This window comes from Carassius carassius, chromosome 17 (assembly GCF_963082965.1).
Source record: "Carassius carassius chromosome 17, fCarCar2.1, whole genome shotgun sequence".
NCBI lineage: Eukaryota > Metazoa > Chordata > Actinopteri > Cypriniformes > Cyprinidae > Carassius > Carassius carassius.
The window spans coordinates 4,953,553-4,978,738 of NC_081771.1; the positions used below are offsets into that span (position 1 = coordinate 4,953,553).

A 25,186-nucleotide genomic window follows, 5' to 3' on the forward strand; every position below is an offset into this window, starting at 1 on the left:
AAAACTCTAAAAAGTGCAATATCTCAAGTCATATGAAGAAATCTCCTCAAAAATCATCCGGAAGACCATTGACAGACAACATTTTGTTGTCACTACTAAAAATATTAACAACTTAAAAACACACAATTCACAGTACACGAAAAATATATGAAAGTATTAGTTCTGTATTAGGTCTGATAATCCTCCTCCTGCATTCAAGATAGGAACAGATTTGGAGAAATTTAGCATTCACTTGCTCACCAATGGATGCTCTGCAGTGAATGGGTGCCGTCAGAATGAGAGTCCAAACAACTGAAAAAAAAACCCATCACAATCCACACAAATCCAGTGCATAAATTAAGGTCTTATTAAATAAAAAAAAATGTTCATAAAAAAAAAAAAGAAAGAAAATAAGCCATAATAATGCTTACTCCAGTGAAAAGTCAGTCCCTGTTGTCCTGAACTGTTTTCACTTGTATATGTTGCATATTTCTCTCCAGATTTAGAATTTTTCAATGGAGGAAGCATTACTTTGAAGAAATGGTTTGAATGTAAAATGTCTTGGATTAGTTTTTTTTCTCCGTTTACTCATGTAGATTAATTGTGGACTATTGTGTGGTTTTATCAGCTGTTTGGCCTCTCATTCCGACGGACCCCAATCACTGCAGAGTATCCACTGGTGAGCAAGTGATGAAATTCAAAATTTCTCCAAATCTGTATTATGACGAAACAAACTCATTTACATCTTTGATGGCCTAAGGGAGAAAACATAGATTTTCAGGAAGTTTTTATTTTTGGGTGGATTACTCAGTTAAGTGGACAATGGAAACTGGGCAAAAGAACAAACATCACAGAAAGTTTGGGTCTGGGGCTTTATTGATTTAATTTGTTAAGATGCTACATAGTCCAACAAAGTTGGGGTTTCTTTATATACCATTATAGACTTGACTAGGAATATCAACCTTAATTTTCCTCTTAGACTCATTATTTATTTATTTATATACATACAAAACGGTCACCTTCATGTTTACATCATATGTGAAGGTTTGGGGCACTATAGTAAGTTTTAGGTATAATTACGAGCCAGCAGATTGGCTAATAGGCCCCTAAATCCCTCCCTATCCATGGTAATCATACTCCTTGGTGAACTATATATAAACTGAAGTCCAAAAATCACTATACCCTGAACATCTCCTAAATTTACTTACAAAGCAAAGTTTTGCCGTTTGACAATATCGTAAGCTCCTCTGTTCTTAGAAATCCAATATCAGTCAAAGAGGATTAACTGAAACAAAAGCTTTTCAAGGGGGGAGAGGGGGCAGAAGAGAAACATTACAGAAAGACATCCCCTACAACACCAAACTATGACACAAATACATATCAGGTCACAAAATGGTCCCCTGCAGGAAGAGTCTCTTTTCTGATGTCATTTCGGTTATTGCACAAAGCTCAGACCGTTGTGCATGGGAAGAAGACATTCTTTATGTAGTGCATTTTTAATATAAACAGTTCTGTGCAATAAAAGCTTTATTCATAACTTAAATCCAAACAAAATGGCTAAATTAACATCAGAGAACAGCAAAGAAACAGAGGGCTCAGGAAAACAGTGCAGAAATGCCAGGAGTGTTTTTTTAAAGCCTTACGCTGCGAGATAAACCAGTGTTGTGTACATTTCAGACCACCGACAAGGCATATTGAAGCCATGCATTTATCTGGAAATGAGGTGTAGGCTTGGCATGGCTAAAATACAGGTAACAATACTCAAATGAGTCAGTTCTTTAAGGGAATAGTTGGCTCAAGAATCAACATTTTGTCAACATTTACTCCATTATGTTGTTCCGACTTCATTTTTTGGCTATCTTCTATGAAACCCAAAAGAAGATGCTATGCAAAATGTCCAAGCTGCTCTTTTCCATAAATTTGTAATTTATCCTGAAAAGGCCCCCAAAAAAGGACAAAAAGAAAGCAAAAAACACCATAAAAGTGAACGGTGCACTACATTTTAAAGCCATACATACCTTTGAGTAGAAAATGAGTGTAATATAATTTTTTCACTTATAACCTTACAATGGAGCTCTCAAATCTCAATGTATCATTTCATACAGTACACCAAATCTCATCAACATAGAATAACATCTGCAAAATCTCTTAAATATATCACATTGAATGCCAAATGCAAGCTATTTAAATGGCTTCAGACAACTTTGAATAAAGCGCAAAAGATGTTTTATGATAGCTACATGGTGCTTTTTCATGCTTCGCAGCATAAATAACCATCTACTTTCCTTCATATGGAAATAGAGCAGATCTTCCTAACATCTCCTTTTGAGTATTCACAAAAAAGAGCTGGACCAACGTGAACATTATGACAAAATTTTAAAGTCTGGGTTAACTACACCTTTAATCACTTTTTTGTTCTTTTTTGAAGGGTAAAGTATTAATGGACCTGATGGTAAACTCTCCTCGTGGCATCTTCAGATAGAAAGTTCATAGGGAGAGAGGGATGCTTAGCAGCTGCACTATTACTGTATATAATGACTTGATCAATAAATTAACCCCGGTCTACAGGCAGCAGAATGGAATTTGAGGTGTGATAAAAGGCCCTGAAAAGGACATTTCACCTATGGAGCAGCTTAATAAAATATAAAGTATTTTTTGCTCTCAACAGAGCCATGCATTCAATCACATATCCCTTACCAAAAGAAAACGACAATAAAGAAAGGTGAAAAATCTATTCTGGAACTCGGTTTGTGCAAAGCTTCATCGGAAGTTTCAGACACCAGACATCAGCCCTGCGCCTTACTGAAAAACATCAGTTCACAGAGAAATATTGTTTCGAATGAGTAGGTGAAAGGCTGAATGGTTTCACCAACACTTCCCCAGTAACGGCAGTTTGAAATATCTTTCACTAACAGTCCATTTCCTTGCTGTCAATTAAAGAAGTTTGAATTCCAAAAATAACCTAAAAGTCAAATTGTGTCACCAAAGCCACTTAAAAGTAAGACTTTGTGGTTGATTTGACATTTGAACGTCAATTGGTGGCTGACTGCAAGTGAAACAGTGATGACCTTTTACAAAAATGTGGATATTTAGTGACGTTATATAATTTGCAGAGGAACTATATGTTGAATCATAGTACCTGTTGGCACTCAAACATATCAGTTGGACCGAACAGAAGTGGATGGAAGATTTTAAATGCATGTTATTTAAACACCAGTGTGACTGGGGAAGATACTAGAAGGCTCGTTTTATCATTTACCTGGACAGTGATTGAAAATATACAGGCTGAACTTCAGTGAACTGCTGGTTTAACGCAGGATGTTTGGGTATGCATAAATCAAACGCACATGTGACACTTTTCAAAGACGTTTAGCATTTGTACACAGTTTCAATTCGCTTCTGACCCACTGAGAAGAAAAAAAGAAGTGATAAAACAACATTCACTCTACCACAACTCAATCGCACATCTGGTGTTAGAAAATCCCTACTGTATTTTTAGTGGTTAAAATCTATGACATTTGTTATCCATTTGAACTTGCATCAGAAATGATTAAGGAAGAGGGGCCAGAATGATTTCACAATTTTGAGGCAAGAGCTGTGTCAGGTTATTATTCTTCTTTTTTTTGTTGTTGCACATAACATGATGATTCCTTGATCTCTTTATTAATTTTACACACCTCGCTAATCCAAAACTACCCAAATGATATTTCATTCGGATTAAACGAATTCTCCATTGGTTATTTGTCTGTTTGTTTTTTTTTGTTTTCATCCGCAATGCATGCTTGTAGCGCTCCCCTCTTGGATTTTACAAGGCCAACTTGCCTACGATGACACCCACGACAAAAAACAGCACAATTAGAGCGATCACCCTGGTGCTCAGCCCCTCCTCCTTCACTCTCATCGCTGGAGATGAGTGTGGAGCAGACATTACTGTGCTCTTCCTCATCCGAAGACCATCATCTTCCTGCTGGGGAGGGGATATGGGGGGAGGGGCGGAGAGAGAGATAAAGATAGTTAGATGACAGAAATAATCCGGAGAGTTATGAAAAGCACTTTGGGCACAGTAATGGTCCCCAGCTGCAGCATCACACAGCGCTGATGAGTAAAAGGCCAGGTTACCTTCAGTTCCATCTCTCAGTATGTTCAACATCCTGTGGCCGGTACAATTTTAAACAATATGTGAACAAGCACAAAAGTCATCTGGTTGATCAGTATGTAAGTTCTGTATTGTCCATACTTCGAGAGCAGGGTGGCAGATGTAAATATGGCATCCCTTAAAAGCAGCCTGAACATTGACAAAGGGCTGAAGTTGCCATGAAAAAACTTAAATACTCCTTTTTAGGCCCAATAAAACATTTAAATAGGACATCAGAGGAAGAAAATCAATTAAGATCCATAATAACAGCTTTAAAAGAAAAGAAAATTCCATGGCATTTAGAGTAAGTGCACCCTTTAACTCCACTTTCAACATTTTTATTTTGTTTTTGGTATTCTGCCTACTGGTAGTTTAAGCATAAATTGCCTCTAAAATCAAGTTAGTAAATGAAACGATCATACTTGAACTGACCAAAAAGCACTTATGTGTAAAACCCAAATTTAATTTCTATTTCCAGTCATTTATTTATTTCAAGTATACTTAATCTTAATTCAAGAGATTACTGTTCTGTATACACTATCATTCAAAAGTATGGGGTCAGATTTTTATTTACTTATTTATGCAATAAATTAATAATTTTATTCAACAAGGATGTAATGCACTGAAATTATTCAAGGTGACAGTAAAGACATTTATAATGTTACATTTAAAATAAAAAGTATAGAGATTTCACTCTCTTTTTTATATAAATGCTATACATCAAAAATCCTGCAACAAAAAAAAAAAAGTAAAAAAAAAAAAAAAAAAAATGTACAAACCTTAAAAATTCAGCTTTGCATCACAGGAATAAATTACATAAAAAAAAAACTATGAATTTCTAATAAATTTCACAATACTCCTGTATGTTTGATCAAATAAATCCAGCCTCTGTGATCATTAATAGACTTCTTTCAGAAACATAAAAAACTGTTATCAACCCCAAACTTCTAAAATGTAATGTATATAATGTAATATTACTCTGAGAATTGACAAATACATTAAGTACATTTGAATTTTGAGTTTTAAAGAACATATGTTTGATGATATGTTATGACATTTTTGACAACGCAATTAGCAAATATTACTCACCCTGATCTGTTTGTTCTCCTCTCGTAGCCGCTGCACCTCCATCTGCAGTCTTTTACATTCCTCCATGATCTTCTTCACCTCTCCATCATCCAGACTGGAGGCCATGGACTTCATAGACAATGTGGATGATTCCGACTTTGAGAGACTGGTGGATATCTTATTGCTTTCCATTTCATGCTGTGGCCACAATCAAGTTCACATACACACATAGAGAATTGTGAGCAAATGCATTCATAAAAGAGCCAAGAATCTGTTTTGCTCATTTGTTTTAGGACAGGGCGTCATGCCTGCTGTCTTTGTTATTTCATAAACTGCCTAGAGCTCAGCGCTAACATGAGGAAGAACATGAAAACCCATCCACTCACTGTTTTCTCATTTTCAGCAGGCATATCAAAGACACATTTCAGCTTGGAGTCCATCAGATCCTCAGGCTTGGCGTCCTTCCACTGCATGAGTGAAGAACAACATATGTAAACACGCATACATATGATTATACACCAAATAAACACCTCATGAGCTGTTTACAAACCCTAGCGACCCGAGTACATACAGCACATATTTAGGCCCATTCCTAACATGTAAGCCAGGGAAGATTTTCCGAAAGAAATGTAGTTAATAAAAGTACTTCAGCATATTGATAGAAAATAGAATATATCAAAAGCAAACTGATGCCAATTGTGGATGTCAGTTGTATTAAATTGCCAATTGAGAGAGTTTCAAATCAGTCATTGTAGTTATATCTCAGAATACACCGCAGACGGTGAGGCAGTTCGCTCGGTTTTGGAGCTGAGCTTTAGAACCATCAACAGGAATAGTGGAAATAGCTCAGGACAACAAATAAGTAGCCAGATCTCTGCTCTAAATTTTCCTTCAGCTTCTCCATTCCTGACGTTTTCATAACCTATTTATCGTTACATCTGCACGTGCACACACATTTTTGGTATGCTCTATTTGGGGCATCATTCAGAAAGCTTCAAAAGTGTTATGAACAAGGATTTGGATCGTACTCTTGGGCACCGTCAAACACCGTTGGAATTATATGACATCTGTTTGTATTACTTGAACAGAAAACTCACACCATGTTGTTCTATGCTAGAGGTTATCATAATATTATTGCTCTCTGGCACTGCAGCACATTCTCTATGAAGCTTTTATACTGAAACACTAAAATAATGCAAAATACTGTTTTATGACCAATGATGTTATACAAATATCAGTTGAAAAATGTAAGCTTAAACCATAAATCAAATTAGAAATACAAAAAAAAAACTAAATAAAAGTTTATCTGAAATATTAATAAATACCATAGAGGTATATAAATAATATATTTATATATTTATGAATTCACCTTCGCTTAGCAATAATAAAATACATTTTGGTAAGACATCATCTTTTAGGACATCAACAATTGTTTTTTAATACCTTACATATAAGACCTTCACAGTTACTAAAAAAGGAGCATATGCAACCAGAAGGAAATGCTTCTGAACAAGTGAACGTGTATAAAGCTTGGGAGAGCAGGTGGCATGGATCAGTACTCACCACTCCCTCAGTGTCGGTCATGTCAGGCGGCGCCAGCAGAGACTGTACCATAAACTTGTGTTTGCTTTTCTCATTCGGATCATAATCGAACGGTTGCAGCATCACTGAAGAAACAAACAAACACAAGAACATAAATACATACTGAACAATTAATTGCGCATTTTCTAGATTTTTATTGGCAGGATAGACAAGAGAGGACACGAGGAGGAGGAGGAGCCAGTTTTGGAAATGCTCTAGGCCAGATTCGAACCTGTGCTGCCTATATGAGCACCAAATGCTAGGCCAAGGCTCCAACATAATTTCTGTATTTTACAGAATAAGAACACAGTAAAACATTCTACTAGCAATAGTATGAAACAAAGTCATCTCAACAGTCCAAATGTGATAAAATACTTGGGTGTAGAGCATTATTTTGAATCACATTACTCAAAAAAAAAAGATTTAGCTATTCATTGCATATAATCCCACTACAAACGTTACTGATAAAACTTCAGTGACCCCAGAAGGGTAATTTTTCTTACAGCTCCTAAACAGTGTTTTTCACGTTTATAATAACACATTCAGCCTTTAACTCAAACCAGGTGTTAGTGTGAGGAAGTTCACGTCTACAACCCCATCAGCACCAGCCAAAAGAAGGCCATGTTATTTGATGTCATTCCAATGAGCAAAAGCTAATTTAGAGCTGTTACCATGATTTACAATGATCACTTTCTTATGCCTGGCGTGCGAGGGCCCTGGCACGGGTGAGATCGGTACCGAAGCCCGATTTCACCCCCATCGCCTTTTTAAAAAGACACAATCCGGATTCAAAAGGGTCTTTTTTTAACATTAGGGGTGAATGTGTGCGTGATTTTGGAGAACTGCTGCTGAGTTTCATTAAAAACAAATGATCTCTTAATTTCAAAGACTCTTTCAGATGTGGCTACTACTGCCAACTCCCCCGCGAGTTAAAAACCTCACTCTGGTTTCGTGTGCCATTATGGCAATCAAGCACCGTCGATATTGCAAACTGAAAACAGACGGCGGAGACAGATTGGGAATGTCCTGTTTTGTCAGTCCCAATCTTCCCGACAGCAAGAAAGAAAGAACGGTGTTTCGCCATTAGCACCTTCCTCTATAGAGGAAAAGGGTTTAAATGAGTCTTGACATGGCTTTATTTGTACAGCTCACATCATTAATATTTCTGAGAAAAAAAACTAAAAAAAAAAAAACTGCAGGGCAAATATTCAGATTTCTCACACATAACTGTTGCTATCCTTGACCAGATAAGTCTAAGTTCTAAGTTCAAGCTATGATTTGTCATTGATGGTAACAAAGTTATATTATTATACGAACATACAGGCTTCGTTCACACTGCATATAAATTAAATAGTTTTTTATAAAGTCAATGTTTAGGACCGATTGTTCACACTGTCATTTTGTAAGCAATGAAATCTGTGATCTGTTTATTTCACCAAAATTGTTGTCAGTCATTATCTGATACATCTCCTGTTCAAAAGTTTGTAAAAGAACACTTTTATTCAGCAACGACACTTTTCATAACAGTAAAGATATTTATAATGTTACAAAATATTATCATTTCAAACAAAGAATTCATCAAAGAATCCTGAATTTTTTTTTTTGATTGAAAATGATAAGAAATGTTTCTTAAGCCAACAAATTAGCATAACAGAATGATTTCATTTGGAATTATGATGCTGAAAATGCAGATTTGCATCACAGGAATAAATTACATTTTAAATGTATTCAAATAGAAAAGTCATTTTAAACAGTAATGATATTTCACAATATTACTGTTTTACTGTATTCATAATCCAATAAATGCAGCCAAAAGAGACTTCTTTCAAAAACATAAAAAACTGTACCAAGTCCAAACTTTTGAACTGTAGTGTATATGGTGTAATATGCACATCCCATTCCAAATGAAAATAAACTTTTAGACTACAAATAACTGAACATACGAGTCGGACACACCCCAAAAAATAAAAATCTCATTTTTGCTGCCTGTCTAAACAAAGACTGTGTAGTCTAAGAAATGAAGTGTGCTTGTTCTGAACAATAAGACGGGCGGCTCCATGCTGACTGTGATTGACAGTTCTTTCTGGCAGTTCACTTCTGACACAATCCAACCAGAGCAACGCAGTGATTTAATGATTTTTAAAGGAGGAGAGCATTCTTTCTTTAACAAAGAACATCTTTATGTGATGCTTAAATTCGCAAAATATGGAAAGTGTTATCCTGAAGATGGTTGAAAAATTACAAGAAAGAAAAAAAAAGTAAAAAAAACAACAACAACAACAATGCAGTCTGGAATTAATTTGATTATGTATGGCCATTTAATGTGATTAACCTGATTAACATTGCAAATAATAACTAAGTTATGCTCTCATGTATGCACACTGTTTATTAGGAATCTCTGCGCAGACGCTGAAAGATGAGGACCGTTCATGTACAGAAAGGTCCTTCTAAATCTCTTTTTTTGTTTGTTTTCAAAGCAACCACGTTTGGCACAATCTCTGTCTTTTACACAAATTTTATGAGTTGTCTGCACATGCTGTTTTTTCTTGAATTCTTAGAAGAGAACTATTTCTCATCACACTGAGCTTGTGTGGTCACAGCTTGAGCGGTCATCTTTGGGGCCGTTGTCTGGGGGCAGGACAACTGCATAAAATGTTCCCTGGACCATGTGAATTCAAGCGACGGCCTCGGTCATCTCAAATAAAAAGTACAACAAAACACCTGACTGCAGACAATCATTCCACTGTGTAATTAACTGGATCTCTGGAGATAAAAAGTGAACAACTCCATTAATTATGAAACATGACCTCGGAATCCCCTCGGCAAAAACTGCGAAGCCTTAATGGAGAGAGGGAGAAAATGTGAGGAAATCCAGACAACACTAATGGTTTGGAAAAACACTTAACTTAGTTCCAAAGCAAAGGTTCTGAGTCAGTGAAATGTATTAACAAGTAGGTATACCCAACATGTAATTGGATATTATCATGACAAGATTGACCATAATAAACCATATTTACCTTGAAATGTACAGGTGTCTGTAAATATATATATATATATATATATATATATATAATAAAGTGGACATATAAAGGACTCGACAGAGGTAGAGTTTCTTCAATCATAACAGATTTGTGTGGGATTCAGAGCTTGAAGTTGTTGCTTTTGAACTGTGGACAAATAACTTCAGAACTCAGACTGACAGTGATGTCTAAGAACGGGTGGAGACGTGAGGCTCATCTCACAAGTCTGGAAAAAAAATCTAAAGTACATCAAGCAAAATCTGTTGTGCATCCCCTGGGATAAACACGCAACGGACGAGTTAGCCTGTCACTGATTCAAACACCAGTCAAGGAAATCGTGTGAGTCAGAGCTATTGTATATATTGACAGGGACCAGGCATCTCACCATGGAGAGAAATCCCAAAACATTGGAATCAACACGGAATAATGAGAGCAATTTAAGAATGTCCATGAGATTCCAAGAGGCTCTGAGATTTCAAACGAGTTGAGTTATAAGGAAAACTTTCGAAGGTCTCAAACACCAACAACTGTTGTTACAAAAATAACTCCTGGTTATGTAAAGGCTTCCATCATGCACAAAGAGCAGTTATAAAGGTGCTGGAACATAAACGTCTCCTTCATTTTGCCATCTCACAGAAGATAAAGTATGTGTACTCCAAAGTATTCACTCCAAATAGCTAATCTGCAAAAAGTCAAAATATTTTCAACTTGGCATCATTGATAGACACAAAAACATATCATCAACAGTCACCATCTCATGTTACCAAAACTGAAAATCACAAAATGTATGAATTTTATTGCTAATCACTTTTTGCAAATGTGCCTTCAAATCAGCGGTATTTTATCATTATTTATATAATTTAATAGAATGTAGGGATGTTGCGGTGACGGATTTTTTCCACCGGTTAATCGACGTGTAAAAAAACTGGTAATCCCGGTGTCACCGGGGTTGCGTGTCGGGGATTTCGGGAGGCCGAAAATGCGGTCGTGCAGACGTGCACACGTCTCAATTTACTTTCACTTTAATTAGCGGCAATTCAGTAGCATTTGTTTGAATTAATCATGGGTTAATTTATTTTATTCTTAATAAAAATACACAAAACAATAAGACACTCGCTTGTATTACACACATCTTTATTGCAAAATGAATAATAACTTAACACACCATGCAAAAACTAAACGAAAGCACTTATGAAACACCTTTAAAGTATATTTATTAACAAAACGAACCACTGCACACATCGTGCAAGTATCAAACAAGACTCGTTAAATAATTATAAATATTCGTTAAATAAAGTGCCTGCCTTTTTCAGCAAAAAAAAAAAAAACACAGCACAACCATCGAATATGAAACGAACGAACATCAAAAACTTTGTTAAATAAGGTAGCCTACCCGAATAATCACTGGACACTTAAGTGCAAAAAAAAACTAATATAAAAATTAAACTCCCGTTAAGCTGTTAAAAAAAAGAGGTAGGCCAATTAACTGCATACACCGTACAAAAAAAATTATAAATAGGCTAAATGAGAAACAATAAACGAAAAACCTTCATTTTAAATTGCAACAGTTCGCTTTGAAACCAGATCTTCTGCCATCCTTTGCCAGTTAGCTCGCCTCACTCGCCTCAAATGATAAATGAAATCGGACACCTGCTGCTTTACTGCGGCGCTCGTTCCGCTTACGCTAAATTACGAAGGCACGTAGTCACTAACTGAATTAAGTGCTTTATCGCTATAGGCTAAAACTTCAACACGATGGGGACGGTGCCGGTGGTCAAGTGCTATGACCGGTAGGTGGGTTAAACACCGTGTATCACCGGTAACACCGACTATCGCAACAAGCCTAATAGAATGTATTAATACTTGGAATTAGAATTATTTTCATATTAAGTTTTCATTTTAATTCTTAATGTTTGAGTAATTTTGTTTTGTGATTTGTTATTTTTATTTTATTTTTTATATGTCTATAGCTGGAGCAATTTCAGTACTTCATCTTAAACTTATTTCAGTTTAGTTGTCAAGGAGGCATTTCTAATTTTCATTCACCTTTTTCATCTAGTATTTTTGTATTTAATTGCATTTTAATTACTCAAAACCATTTTACAGCTGTTAGCTTCATTTCCAAATAACAACACGTTTTCATAATAGCCTGAATTTGGGATTTGAATTTGCTTATTCCTAGTATTTTTTTTTTTTTGTTCGTTGTTGAGTTTGTCAGTTTTTGTGTCATTCTCACCCTTCCATTCAAAAACAACAAAACAAAAGGTTTCTGATGTTTCCCTGAAGCTTCACACATACAGACGCATCACCTTGTTACCTTGTTAAAGGTGTCTGTAAAAAGTGGTAACACTTATAACAAGGACAGGAGTCTGGATCCACACAGACAGAACTGCCTACAGATACAAGTCAAACTCCAACAAACAGACTTCCTTTTGACAGATCAACAGAAACGATCAAATATTATTCAATATTAAACAATCCCTTTCAAAATGACCCAAATATCAACTGCTCATACAGAACAATTACCTGAGAAAGCTAATGATCATTTAAAACCAATGTCAAATTTAACACTTGGTTCTTTGAGAGACTGCTGATGGTTTCATTTCATACACACATCATAACCATCGTCAAAGTAGACGCGTCAATTCGCAAAACAACCCAAATATTTGCAATATATATATATATATATATATATATATATATATATATATATATATATATATATATATATATAAAATATATAATAAATAAATGAACAAATATTGCAAAAAAAAAAAAAATATATATATATATATATATATATATATATATATATATATATATATATAAATCCACCAAAAAAAAAAAAAATTCAATTATTTAAAAATATATAAATAATAGTAAAAATAATGTCTATTATTATTATTGATGATTATGAAGCAAGCAAAACAATACTATTAATGTAAACAATATTGCATATATAAAATTACTACTACTACATTTTTCTTATAAAATTATAATTTTTTCTACGTAAAATTAGTATTTATTCTTATTTATATTAATATTCAAATTGTTATTGTTATTATTATTGTTATTGTAAATTGAAAAGAACTTAGAAGAACTAAGAAAGCTATAAAGGTAACAACATTCTTGTGATTTTGTAATCATTTGGAAGTTCTGTGAATCAAAAGAGACCAATGGTCTCAAAATGCTAATTTGACAAACCATTAAAGACTCATGGAGAGCTCACATTTCAGATCTCAAACTTTCCTCAACTATACATCAACAAATGCTTTGAACTTTACAACATGTGGGCTTTGCTATTTGAATTGGTAGAGTTGAGGCATAGCTTTAAAGGCTTCATTTATTGTGAATAACATCAAAAAGACAAACGAGGTGCATTTACCAGAGACGTTGATCGAGGTCCCGGCATCTATCACTCCGCTGTTTGGCCGCACACAGTATCGACGCGGTGCAGTTGTCTTTACTTTAAAGCACACATTTCTGTCTGTGGGGTTAGCAAGCTTTAGGGTGGCGGTCACCACATCTGTAAATGGACCTGTGGGGAGAAAAAGAGGACATTACTGTACATTCTAAATTCATTGAAATGGTTCTAGGGCATATATTGCTATTCAGTTTCTAGGGTGCGCTGGGTGGTGGCTTACTGCAAAAACATTTCAAACTGATCAAGAGCAATATCTGCAGCCAGACTGCTCTAAGTGACCACATCGATTTACAACCTTATTACTGATTTCAGCCCACCTAGGCATAATGATTCAAGACAAATCAAATTAGTGGCACATTACAAAATTAGCGATACATCAAAGGCCAAAAGACCACAGTAATGTTCTCAACCCTGGCACTCGCTTTACACCGCGGCAAAGAATAAGGGTGATTTTCAGGAAAATGGAACAAACAGAATTTGTTCTGCCAAAGGCTGATTCTAATCAGTCCACATCACAGAATCAAACTATTTAAATGTCTGTGGTGATAAACAAAGAGCAGAGAGCTCAAAACAATACAGTGATTCCAAAATCTTTAATGTTTTTGAATGGTCTCTTATGCTCACCAAGGCTGCATTTATCTGATCAAAAACAAAAATAAGCAATATTATTATTACAATTTTAAATAACGGTTTTCTATTTTAATATTTTATTCCTGTGATGTAAAGCTGAATTTTCAGCAACATTACTCCAGTGTTCAGTGTCATATGATCATTTAGAAAGCAAGGCATTTTTTTTAAACAGCATTTATTTGAAACGGAAATCTTTTGAGATATTATAAATGCATTTTTTTAATCCATTTAATGTATCCTTGCTAAATAAAAGTAGCCTATTCATTTCTTATTGACAAAGCTTTTAAAAATTTCACACGAACTTAAAAGGGATAAAAGTCAATCAATTCCTGATAAAACCAAGTGCCATCCGACATCGTCTTGCATGCTTTGTCTCATTTTGACATTAAAATAGTGCTCAAACATTTCTAATCAGAATGAGCTAAAAGATCAAAACATTGAAATGGCTGTACAAGACATGTTTTTCTCTGTTAAAACAAACAAAAAAGTAACAAAAACATAGAAAAACAAATAAATGTAATAATACCATAAATGTGTTTGCAGCAACACCATAAATCCTGAAGTCCAAAAGACAAGATTGATACATTTGTTTACCCACTGCTAAATCCAGAGAAATTGATAACATATGTGATGACATTATATTGAAAGTTTTGAATGGCAAATGATTTGGTTTCCCTTTCATGGTGCAGCGGTTTCTGCTCAAACAGGAAGAGTTTCTTACATATGATAGAAGAAATACATTCTTCTAATGTATTGAAGTCAACACAAAACAGCATGATTATAGCAATGTTTTTTATTTCCATAATGTGACATATTTCCATGTGAAACAGGATTTTCAAATAGAAAATAGAGTTTTGTGCAAGTAGTTATTACTATTTAATGATCGATTACAAAGGTAGAGAATGAGATTGGGACCAATATTCCTAAAAATATGGGTTTAAAAATTAAGACATCCCTCGGAATTTGTGATGCAGCAGTGCCACACATCAAGAATCCAACACCTCATCTGGGTTGATTCTATTAAACCAGTTCAATTATTGAGAGGCTGTGACACTTGAAACCCATACTGCGCCTTATGTTGTTTGAGCCTTTATGTTGTGTGTTAACAAGGAATAGACACAGATGATCTAAGTGCCTTGGGCCTTTAAAACCTAGGCCTAACAATGGACTATCCTCTTGGCCAAAAGCCTTACGCTCCATGTCATTTCCATTCATACAGACCAATATGGATAAAACTGATACAATTAGGGAATAAGTCATTGCAAAGCATAACTCATGCAGAAAGGCATCTTTCTCTGTATTAATTTCATTAGGTAAATCATAACATCACCAATCACTACCAACAGCCCTAAAAGAAAAAAAAAAGAAGTAATTGAACTATGAATAAAACAGCCCCACATAGTAGGGATTGGCATTTTAAGTAACTGTTTTCAAAAATCAAGACAAGTAAAAAAATAAGTATGACTTACAGTAGACGTACAGTTTTGCAAACGTTTCTACATAAAATATTTAGAAAAATAATGCAATATGCATTGTTAAAATAAAAAATAATATATAAAGAAATCATATAAACAAAGTAGTCTCATTTAATTAATACATATTTTTTCTTAAGATCTTTAGTTTGACCTTCACAGTCACAGAGTGTTCTAGGATATTATTCAGACACAAAACATGTTCTCTTGAGAACCTTAAAAATAAAAAATCACTGTACACATCATTTACTGTTGAAGTTTTTCTGCCAAACAAGGTACAGCGGCGGAAAAGCCCCAAGCGATAATGTGTGCCTTTCGTACGGCTCAGAAATACCCAACACATCTGTCTGCAGTGATGCAGCATTCATCTGCACAGAGAGATACTTGGCATCCGCATGTGTGCAGATGTGACTTGTCTTCCCAACTCTGCATTTCAACATCTGCCTCTCATTTACACCCTGCTTTATAGCCCTAAAACATATTTATTACACGACCGTTTCACGATCATTATAATAATTCAGTTATCCAAGGTCTGAATCAATGAGCACTTATGTAATTTCGTCACGTAGGTCAAGGTATTAGTAGGCCAAAAAGGTGCAGCCCTGCTAAATCAAACAGACATCACCATATTTTAACAGCTTTGCCACATTACTACTACAACTGGGTCACTTTAAAATCTCAGAGGGATCAAACCGCCTTTTATACTTCCATATAATTACTGGCTGGGGCTACTTCCTGAACTCCTCAGATGAGTCTCTGCTTCAGATGCTTTAAATGCAAAGTGGCATGTCTGGACAGATGGGTTGTTACCTGAGGTTACCGGCTAATCCAGAGCATCACAGACTTTTCAATGAAGTGTATTGTAGTGGGCGGAGTTTGAGACAGGAGGCATGGTCTAATTTTGCTTTGGCTCCTTTATGGCAAACAACCCATTCTAGCAGCCTCCTCAGGGGGAAAAGCCATGTCCAGTGCTGAGAAATAAATGCATTATACCTCAATATAAAACATAAATCTGCAACTGTGCTTTAAACTACACCTAACAACTACACAATGGATTTGAGACCTCCACAGCCGTGTTAGAATGCCTTAATGTAAAGTTGGTTAAATGAACTGCATCTCTCACATTATGCAAACAATGGTTCTTACTTATCCAAAGTGGTTTGAAAAATTAGCTTGTTCTCTTTTGCATACGTTTATTGTCCTTAACCTACGTAATAATTTTTTTCCCCCCTTGATTATGCATAAACCTAACTAAATTACATATGATTTCTCTGAACACAAGACTTTATATCCAATGTTATTTTGCTTTTCAAGTAAATTTATCATTTATCTTTTATGCATACTGTTAGTGGAAATCAAGACAAAAACAGCGAAAATTACTTATGCAGCACAGCCCTTATAACCTTGCTTTTTCCTAAGGCTTTTTATATTTTGATTAATCTAGTGAATCACAACCATTGTGTGAATAGAGAAAAAAAAATTAAATATAGCAGACCTAAAAACCTGTCAGAGCAAAAAGAGTTTGACAATAACATCAGGCAACAATTTCCCTGTAAATTTGTACTACTCTTTGAATCAGGACAATTTTAGAAAAGCATTTTAAAACTGGTCATGTTCCACAGTGGAACTGACTTAGTCTCTTCTTCCTCAATTTTAGTGTATGATTAAAAACCAAAACGAAACCTAGAAGAGAATTTTACTATTCCTGGCACATACTTCAATGATTCAACATAAATAAGCATTCAGCAACGCTTGAATCAACATTGCATTCACTTTTAAAGATATTAGCATTAACCAATATCCTTGTGGCTTAGGTGACATCAGTTGAAAAAAATCGTTTCAGAGGAACTGTACACAAGAACATTATTGCTCAACCAGCAAGATCACCAAAGAAAAACTAAGCAATAAAAAGGTGCACACTCATTAGCCTTGAATATCAGTGCTTATGAAAGGTTTGGCTGTTGATAAGCAAAGCTCATGTATGGCTCATCAAGGACTTTGTGTGTGAGCTGTTCTTTTTAGTTTATTCATAAATTAAGATAAGACAAGCTTTAGACAGGAACCACTAGATTAAACAGTTAACGATAAGTATTTTGACTACAAACTAAATACACTGGGGAGAGCAAATGGCATTGATAGTTATCTGGCATCGATATATATATCCTGCAGCCAAGAACATGTCTAAAGTCACCTCACAAGCAGTAGGGGAAATGCTCTCATTTTTGAAACGTTTAGCCTAAACAATGAACCAAAGACTATGCCGTAATAATAACATTTACAACATTAGGTTTACAAAATGTCCCAGTTAACCCAAGACAATTTACAAGGCATGTCCTGACAAATGAAAATGAAGGAAAGGCATGTCCTGACAAATGAAGGAAAGAAGGAAAACTAATTCACTGATATTGCAAGTTGATTTGCCCAAAACTTAAAGGGGTGATATGATGCTTTAAAGAGCATTATTTAGTCTTATATGTTGACATGCTTTAATGTTCAAAACACATTATTTTTCAAATACTGTACATTATTGTAGGTCTTCTATGCCCCGCCTCTCTCAAACATGTAATTTTCTACTAAGTCCCTCCTTCAGACAAGCGCAGTCTGCTCTGATTGGCCAACTGACCCAGTGCATTGTGATTGGCCAAACACCGCAAGCACTTGTTTCCATTAGACATACTAATACGTCCTTAGATCAGAATAGTCAAGCATATTCAATTTTTACAGAATTCAAAGCAGAATAAAGCATGACAGAAATGGCCCAGGGATGAGAAATTCTAGACAGGAATATAATCAATAGCAAAATAATAAAATGAGAAATATTTTGAGCTCATCTATTGTATAACGTACTTATTTTCAGCAAAGTTTCAGAGGGAGGAAAAGCCACTTTTACCCATTCCCAGCAATGCTAAGACACATATTCACATTTACATTACAATTACATTTAGTCATTTAGCAGACACTTTTATCCAAAGCGACTTACAAATGATGACAATAGAAGCAGTCGAAACCAAAAAAAGGTTTTTATATATATTGTATATAAAATATACATATATCTTGAACGCAATACCAGTCGCTTTGTTTAAAAGCTTCAGCTAAATGCATGAATGTGAATTTAACGTTGAGCTTACTATATCTGCACTGAGCTCCCTAAAGTTCACCCGAAAATTATATTGGCCTAACTGTATAACTGTCTTTATCGGGTAGAACATAAAAAAAGGTATTTTGAAGAATGGTAGGAACAAAACAATATCGGAGCCCACTGATTTCCACTGTATGAACAAAAGAAATGTATCTTATATATCACATAAAACATAATCATTTTGGAATGAGTGGGAATGAGTAAATTATCATTTCCTTTTTGAGTGAACTATCCCTTTAAGTTGTGCATCATATTGGCTGAATATCCTGTCAATGTGATGTGTTGTGCTGCTTATAATGTTCACAAAATCAGCCTGAATGGGTCATACTAGTGGAATTGTACCGACTAACTAATTACATACCCACTCAGATATTTGTGGAAGAAGCAGTTTAAGCAAGTTCATTTCCGCTCCGGAAACCACTTACAGATGAAGTGTATACAGAAGATTTCTTGACTAATGGACTGGTTACTATTAATAATATATGAAAAGTTGTTAATACTAGCAAATATTGATTGTTGGAGTGTAAAGGAAAAATATATACATAATGATGCTTATTTGATTTTAAAGTTGTGATGAAACAGATTTAGTGGTGACATATCTGAAATGGATGTGATGCACTCAAAAATAGGAGGAGGATGAACGTGAGCTTACAGCTAAAGGATAATATATTTTGATCATATAATCTAGGGCTGCAACTAATGATTATTTTGATAATCGATTAATCTGTCGATTATTTTTACGATTAATCGATTTATGTACATTTTCATATCCTAATCAAAAACATACCTGGAGTTGTGTTTTATTATGTGCTAGTAATCCTTTGTCGAACTCTTCTGCAATCAAAACACTGACCCATACGTACTCTAGCAAATTTCACAAGGAGATTTCAAATGTTTTCACCATGGCAGTCCTTAGGGCTCCTAAAGTAGTTTAACATCCTGAACAAAGCTTATTAAGAAATCTTTCAGAACATATTTTCACTAAGAATAAGAATAAAACTGAATAAAATTGCAGTACATTGCATTTTATTTTTATTTTTTCCTGTAAACACACAACTTATACCTGGGAAACAGCTTATGCTGTGAAATTGTAAATCATTCGAATAAAGTGCCAATGGCATGAAACCTGAATGGAACTCACATTTTAAAGTAAAATCCATCGGGAAAAAAAGTATTGAAAAAATATGAAAAAAAAAAAAAAATTGGACACAAAAAACCTGCTGTGTGAAAAAGAACAGTGAATACTTAGAAAAAAAAAGTGCATTTCAAATACATTTAAACATTTACCTCTCTCATTCAGTCATAATTAGGCTGCAAGACTGAATTTTGAACTGGTAAACGACAAACTGATCACAGAACATGTTTGTAAAGCTTTACATGTTAACTGTTAAAAAGCAATGTTATCAGCTTTTACGACATCTAAACATTTTCAAACAACATTATACTGGAGAATCTGAACATATAAAAGTCAGTTCAGTAGTGCAAAGTTTACAGGTTACTTTTTTTTTTTGAAGGCTCAAAGTAAATTACTCCCACACTTTGGATGACTTCGTTTGATTAGCTTTATCTTTCGCTTTTTTCTTTTTCTTTCTCAAGCTTACTTCACTGCCGTCTGTCTCCACCATCTCGTAGGGCTGGGAATCGATTCCAAAAAGAATCGATTCCTCGATTCCGAGGTGTTGGGAATCGAGAGTCGATTCCAAAGGTTCCCCATCAAGGGGAATCAACTCCTCTTTCAGAGTATTTTTTCAGTTCAACAAAGCTTATCTATGGGAGTCTCTCTAACGGAAGGCTACATCCGACAAAGGCTGCACACATTTAAATTCACGAAAATAAACCGAAAGAAAACGAGCCGGCACTGATCATTTGAATTTTAGGATGTAGCCTTTCGTTTCAGAAGCACAATTCACCTAAGCCATAATTACAGCAGTTGTGAGATAAAAGATTATTTTCAATTTTATATATATATATATATATATATATATATATATATATATATATATATATATATATATATAGCATATAAACGATTCAGAGGTTATTTTACAGTGGAACTGGCTTGTCCACAATTTTGAGCACTGCATGAACGAATAGATCATGACGTCACTGAGGGTCTTGATCTTATTACCATCTAAAATATATATTTTTTTAAACATTTCTATCAGCCAATGATAATTATAAATAATATGTCACGAGCATAGATCAGTGGACGAGAGCCAGAGCTCTATCAGTCATTAATGTTCTGGTTATTTTGTTTCAGTGTACGGTTTGTTAATATTGTGCAAAGTATACAAAGTAAACTTCATCATTCAGCTGAACTGTGCACATTTATTTTAGACACTTCATGTCTTATTTAATTCATGCGATAAACGCATGTCCCTGCTGAGCTGGGCTATGACTAATTTCACGGGCAAAGCTGAAAAAACTAAAATTTTCGTATCGTCAAATTTTTTTTTTTCAGCTTCATATTATAGGAAGGATACATTATACAACCTATCCTGCAGTCATCATGTTGAGATTAGGTTCCTTTTAATCAAAAAAAAAAAGAAAAGAAAAAGAATGGGAAAAGAATCGAAAACAATAGTGAGGAATCGATTCTTGGAATCGATTCCATTCGATTCCAGGACCAGGAATTGCAATCGGAATCGATTCCAAAAATTGTGGAATCTTACAGCCCTACCATCTCGCTGAATGCTGCAGAGAGCTGTTCGGGAAGCACGTGACATAAAACGAGGCCAGCTACTACTGGCTATTCGCTACTTTTCCTGCTGTACTGGCTGAGTATAACCTCCGGTGGCTCATTACTGCCACACTTTGGTCACCACTGATTTAAAATATGCACGAAATGGCAAATAAAAGTTATTTAGCAACTAATCGATGACTAAATTGGTTGACAACTATTTAAATAATTGATTTTAATCGATTGAATCGATTAGTTTTTTCAGCTCTAATATAATCAATAATATGCATTTAGAAAATGGATTTAATTTCATGCCTACTTTAATAAATATTAGGCATATGCTGTAAACATACAACAATATAGCATTGGTCCGCGGTTGATAGCAATTGGTGATACGTATATCTTTTACACTAAAACTGGGTAAACATTAAATTGCATATGAACATGAACTAAAAGTCCCAAACCTTCCAGACATCTATGAAATGCAGTTTCAATAAAACATTATGTGTTTTCACAAAAATCCCAACATAAGTAATTTTACCATATAATTATAATAATTATGTCTATGCCAGGTGGAACTATGAACAATGGCAGTAAAATAATAGTAGAAGTGTCAAATCTTTCTCACTGGGGCTAGAGACTTCCTGACTGGAAGCAGATTCAAGGTAGGTAATTCAGTGTTGCCAGATTTTGCTTGAAAAAAAAAATACCAGTTGTGATAAAATAAACCAAAATTAATCAACTTGCTCCACCAAAAGAAGACAAAATACGCGACCCCGGTTTTCATGTTTAAGATAGTAACTACTTCTCCTTCTGTTCATCTAAACATGAGGAGAAATGAAGCTCGACTTTGACAGTTTACTCACAGCGGTCATTCAAACAGAAAAGTCACGTAGCGTTAGTGACATAGAAATATCACATTAAATAACGAAATACACACTTTGTATACAAGCTAAACACTAACATACAAAAGTCCCTGTTGTATTCTCAAAATAACGTCATAATAAACCACAACAGCCCGTTTCTATAAGCGACTCTATTGTACAAATGTAACGCAGCGTCGCAAATAATAAGCGGACCTGGCAACACCGGTTGCACCGATTCATACTAACCGAATTAACCAGCCCACCAAAACAGCCTGTATGTCAAGGCCTAAAACAGGCTCGCTCGAGCTAACGTGCTTGTCAGTCTTCTGCTAAAACGAGTGAACACTTGATTAACCCGTCGTTGTCACATGAAGGATATGTAAATGCGAGTTTGGAGTCTTAAACGATTCACCATTACGGTTCTGCGCCATATTATTATTATTTCAAGGACTGAGGCCTGTCAGAAACGCCACCTCACCGCGTCTTTCTGCCCTTAAACCCTAAAAAACACGTCGGTTGACCCTCCCTCTTTGTGCTGGGCTTTATAGATGCTAGTTCACGGCCTTGTCAGTCTCTCAGCTCACCTCGGAACCTCAGTTCTTGCTGCGGTTCAAGAAGCAGGACCTGCTCTTGCCTGGCCATCTCCCACCGCTTCAAACTACTCGACTGCTGCGCTGACGTCCGCTAGAACTGACGGGGACGGGCTTGACGGTTGAGGCTGTCGTTGAGGACTTCTGTTACATTTATTGAAATAAAAACTCCACAAGGCAGTGGAAATAGCTCAGTGTTACCCGATCCACTAGCGACTGTTGTGATGCAGCAGGAAGGGACAGTGGGAGAGAGAGAGCGAGAGAGAGGCTGGCTGTGACGTCACCGCCCCTGCAGTATGCACTAAGTAGTGGCGACTGATGTGAGGAGAAGGGTGTAGATTGAGGGTGGGGGTGGTCTTTATGGGTCATCTGTCTTCATCGTCAACCATGTTATGGTAACTTTACAGTGGTATTTTCACATATGTGTACATGCAATGACCATTAAAGAAAATGATACTATTTTTCAGTTTATAACGAAGTTATATATATATATATATATATATATATATATATATGAATGATATTAGGTTATATATTAACAAAAAGGTAAACTGTAAATAACAGGTAACATAATATAATATAATGAAGACATAAGACAATATTTTTTTTCAATGTCTTAAATATAAGGGACATTAAAAATAAAATATGAATATAAAATATAATATAAAAAATGTGAAAAAGTCTTTGTACCTCAAAAAGGTATTTGATACAGCAAAAAGTTTAAAAAGGTAATAATGAAATACTTTTTAAATTATATACTTACAATACATCATATTTAATTATATTAATAATATGCTTAAAGGCAGATAAAAATAGTTAACTATCTAATTAACTACCCCCAAAAAAAAAAAAAATATGCCAACTTCCAATGCTCTGATACCTGTGACATGGATTTGGACTTGTATGTAGATTTTAGAATGTGTTTTTAGATTATGCTTAATCATAATGTACCGGTTGTACACAAATAATAATGTTAGAGGAGGAAATATAAGTCTATTACTCAAATGCAATAAAGTAATTCAACTGAATGTATGAGAAACTAAGAATTACAATGAATTACTTAATCCTCAGCCAAGTTTCTGGATCACATTGTACTTGCATCAAGTTGAATTAGGTGAGTTAATTTATGCTCAGCTTGGCAGTTGAACACAAGCACTTAGAGGGTCGTTTTACTTTCCTCAGCACAATTAAAGGTTCAGCAGGGACCCCCTGCCAAAGGAGACACATACCACAAGTGTCATATTTATATATATAGCTCATCAGTTCAGGAGGAACCATCACCTGCTCCAAACAGATTCTCAATCCTTCTAAACTGCAGGCAGACATTTGCACCATTTTTATTTTTAAATAAACTAGAATAATTAGGAGTAACTCGTCCCAGATCACAAACCAAGAAAGCTGTATGTTGATTACATAACATAAAAAATGAAAACAGATTTTGTTTAATTTTATTACTAATAAAAAGCTCAAAATTTCCCCTTTGCACATTCACAAATTAACAAATAAAATTTTATTTTCAAGCCTTAATTGTATGACAAAATAATAAAAGAGAAAAGCTAAATAGCAAGAACACTTAATGATTGGGTTAAATTACTTTTGTATATACTGAATTACAATGGTAAGTATGACATTGACATTAAAAGACTCCATACATGTATCAATTAATTTACACAATTCCTCTATGTGTGGTATATCCGAGGACATAAAGTACATAGGCAGAATTTCACAACTTTCTTAGGGCCAGCCCAAGACTGTTGGCATTGTTCTTCAACCTAAACACCACTGCAAACCACAACAGACAGCATATTATATACTGTCTGACTCAAGTGTAGCATGTAGTTCCCCTCAAAGGCATTAACGCAAAGCCTGTGCTCCCTAGCAAGAGGACAAGCAATTCAGCAAGTCCTTTTCAATTGGCTAAGAAGTCAAGAACTTCAATCAGAATTAACGAGACATTTGGTCTCCCTGTGGATCACAGGCTTTGCACAAGACAAAAAACAGCTATTCTAAAAACATTTAGAGCTAGTAATGCATTTCCATACATTGTAAAGACCCTACATTGCGTTTAATAACATGACGTGACATTAGTTTAACGGTTTCCTTCTCCAATTAGTTTGACATGACAGAAAAAAAAGTTTTAAGATTCTGGTTTGAGTGAAAGATAGTTTTACTTCACAGTATATTACAGACACTGGAAGAATCAATTTATAATGTTGTTCTCTGTGTAAACATCAATAGAAATGGCTTAGGACTGTAATTTTTCCAAGTTGTTTCAACAAGGGCCAAAGACACAGCAATTCTGAAAAAGTGCAATTTTATCCCCTAAGTATTGTTCCAAGTAATCCCTTTTTTCCATTTAACAAGCACTGTCTTCTAAAGGAAAATATTGTTGTGTTAAAATTCATGGATTAAGTACAATTACTGTAATAAGTCTATAAATCTCTCAGCTATTATTACTGACAGCACACATTTTGGAGGGGAAAAGTATTATTATTGCACTTGTGAATTCCTGAAAACATTGTTGAATTGGCATCACTGCATATAAAATTACAGGATAAATGACGGCAAAAGAAACGCAAGACTTTGACGATGCCCATAATAT

The 25,186-nt window shown here is 35.0% G+C and overlaps 1 protein-coding gene across 2 annotated transcripts; it reads right to left on the reverse strand.

Annotated features, from left to right (window-relative positions):
• Positions 1-3,452: 3,452 nt before the first annotated feature.
• LOC132160823 (vesicle-associated membrane protein-associated protein B-like) lies at positions 3,453-22,887 on the reverse strand. Of its 2 annotated transcripts, none has more exons than XM_059570529.1 (6): positions 22,579-22,887; positions 13,169-13,321; positions 6,746-6,849; positions 5,569-5,649; positions 5,204-5,380; positions 3,453-3,943 (listed from the first exon to the last, which is right to left on the reverse strand). In XM_059570529.1, the coding sequence occupies exons 1-6, from the start codon at positions 22,634-22,636 to the stop codon at positions 3,785-3,787; spliced, it is 732 nt and encodes a 243-aa protein (XP_059426512.1). In that variant the 5' UTR covers positions 22,637-22,887; the 3' UTR covers positions 3,453-3,784. The 2 variants fall into 2 exon arrangements, with proteins under 2 accessions (XP_059426512.1, XP_059426511.1); XM_059570528.1 differs by having other exon boundaries at positions 3,453-3,946; positions 22,579-22,886.
• Between the last annotated feature and the right edge of the window lie 2,299 nt (positions 22,888-25,186).

What these genes read in the sequence shown, in the direction of transcription:
- LOC132160823 (XM_059570528.1), bottom strand. Translation starts at nt 22,636, where the DNA reads ATGGCCAGGCAAGAGCAGGTCCTGCTTCTTGAACCGCAGCAAGAACTG. An exon ending in GCAAGAACTGAGGTTCCGAG is followed by an intron (nt 13,322 to 22,578) that starts GTGAGCTGAGAG and finishes TTCTCCCCACAG; the next exon opens with GTCCATTTACAGATGTGGTG. An exon ending in AGGAGAACAAACAGATCAGG is followed by an intron (nt 3,947 to 5,203) that starts GTGAGTAATATT and finishes TCCCCTCCCCAG; the next exon opens with CAGGAAGATGATGGTCTTCG.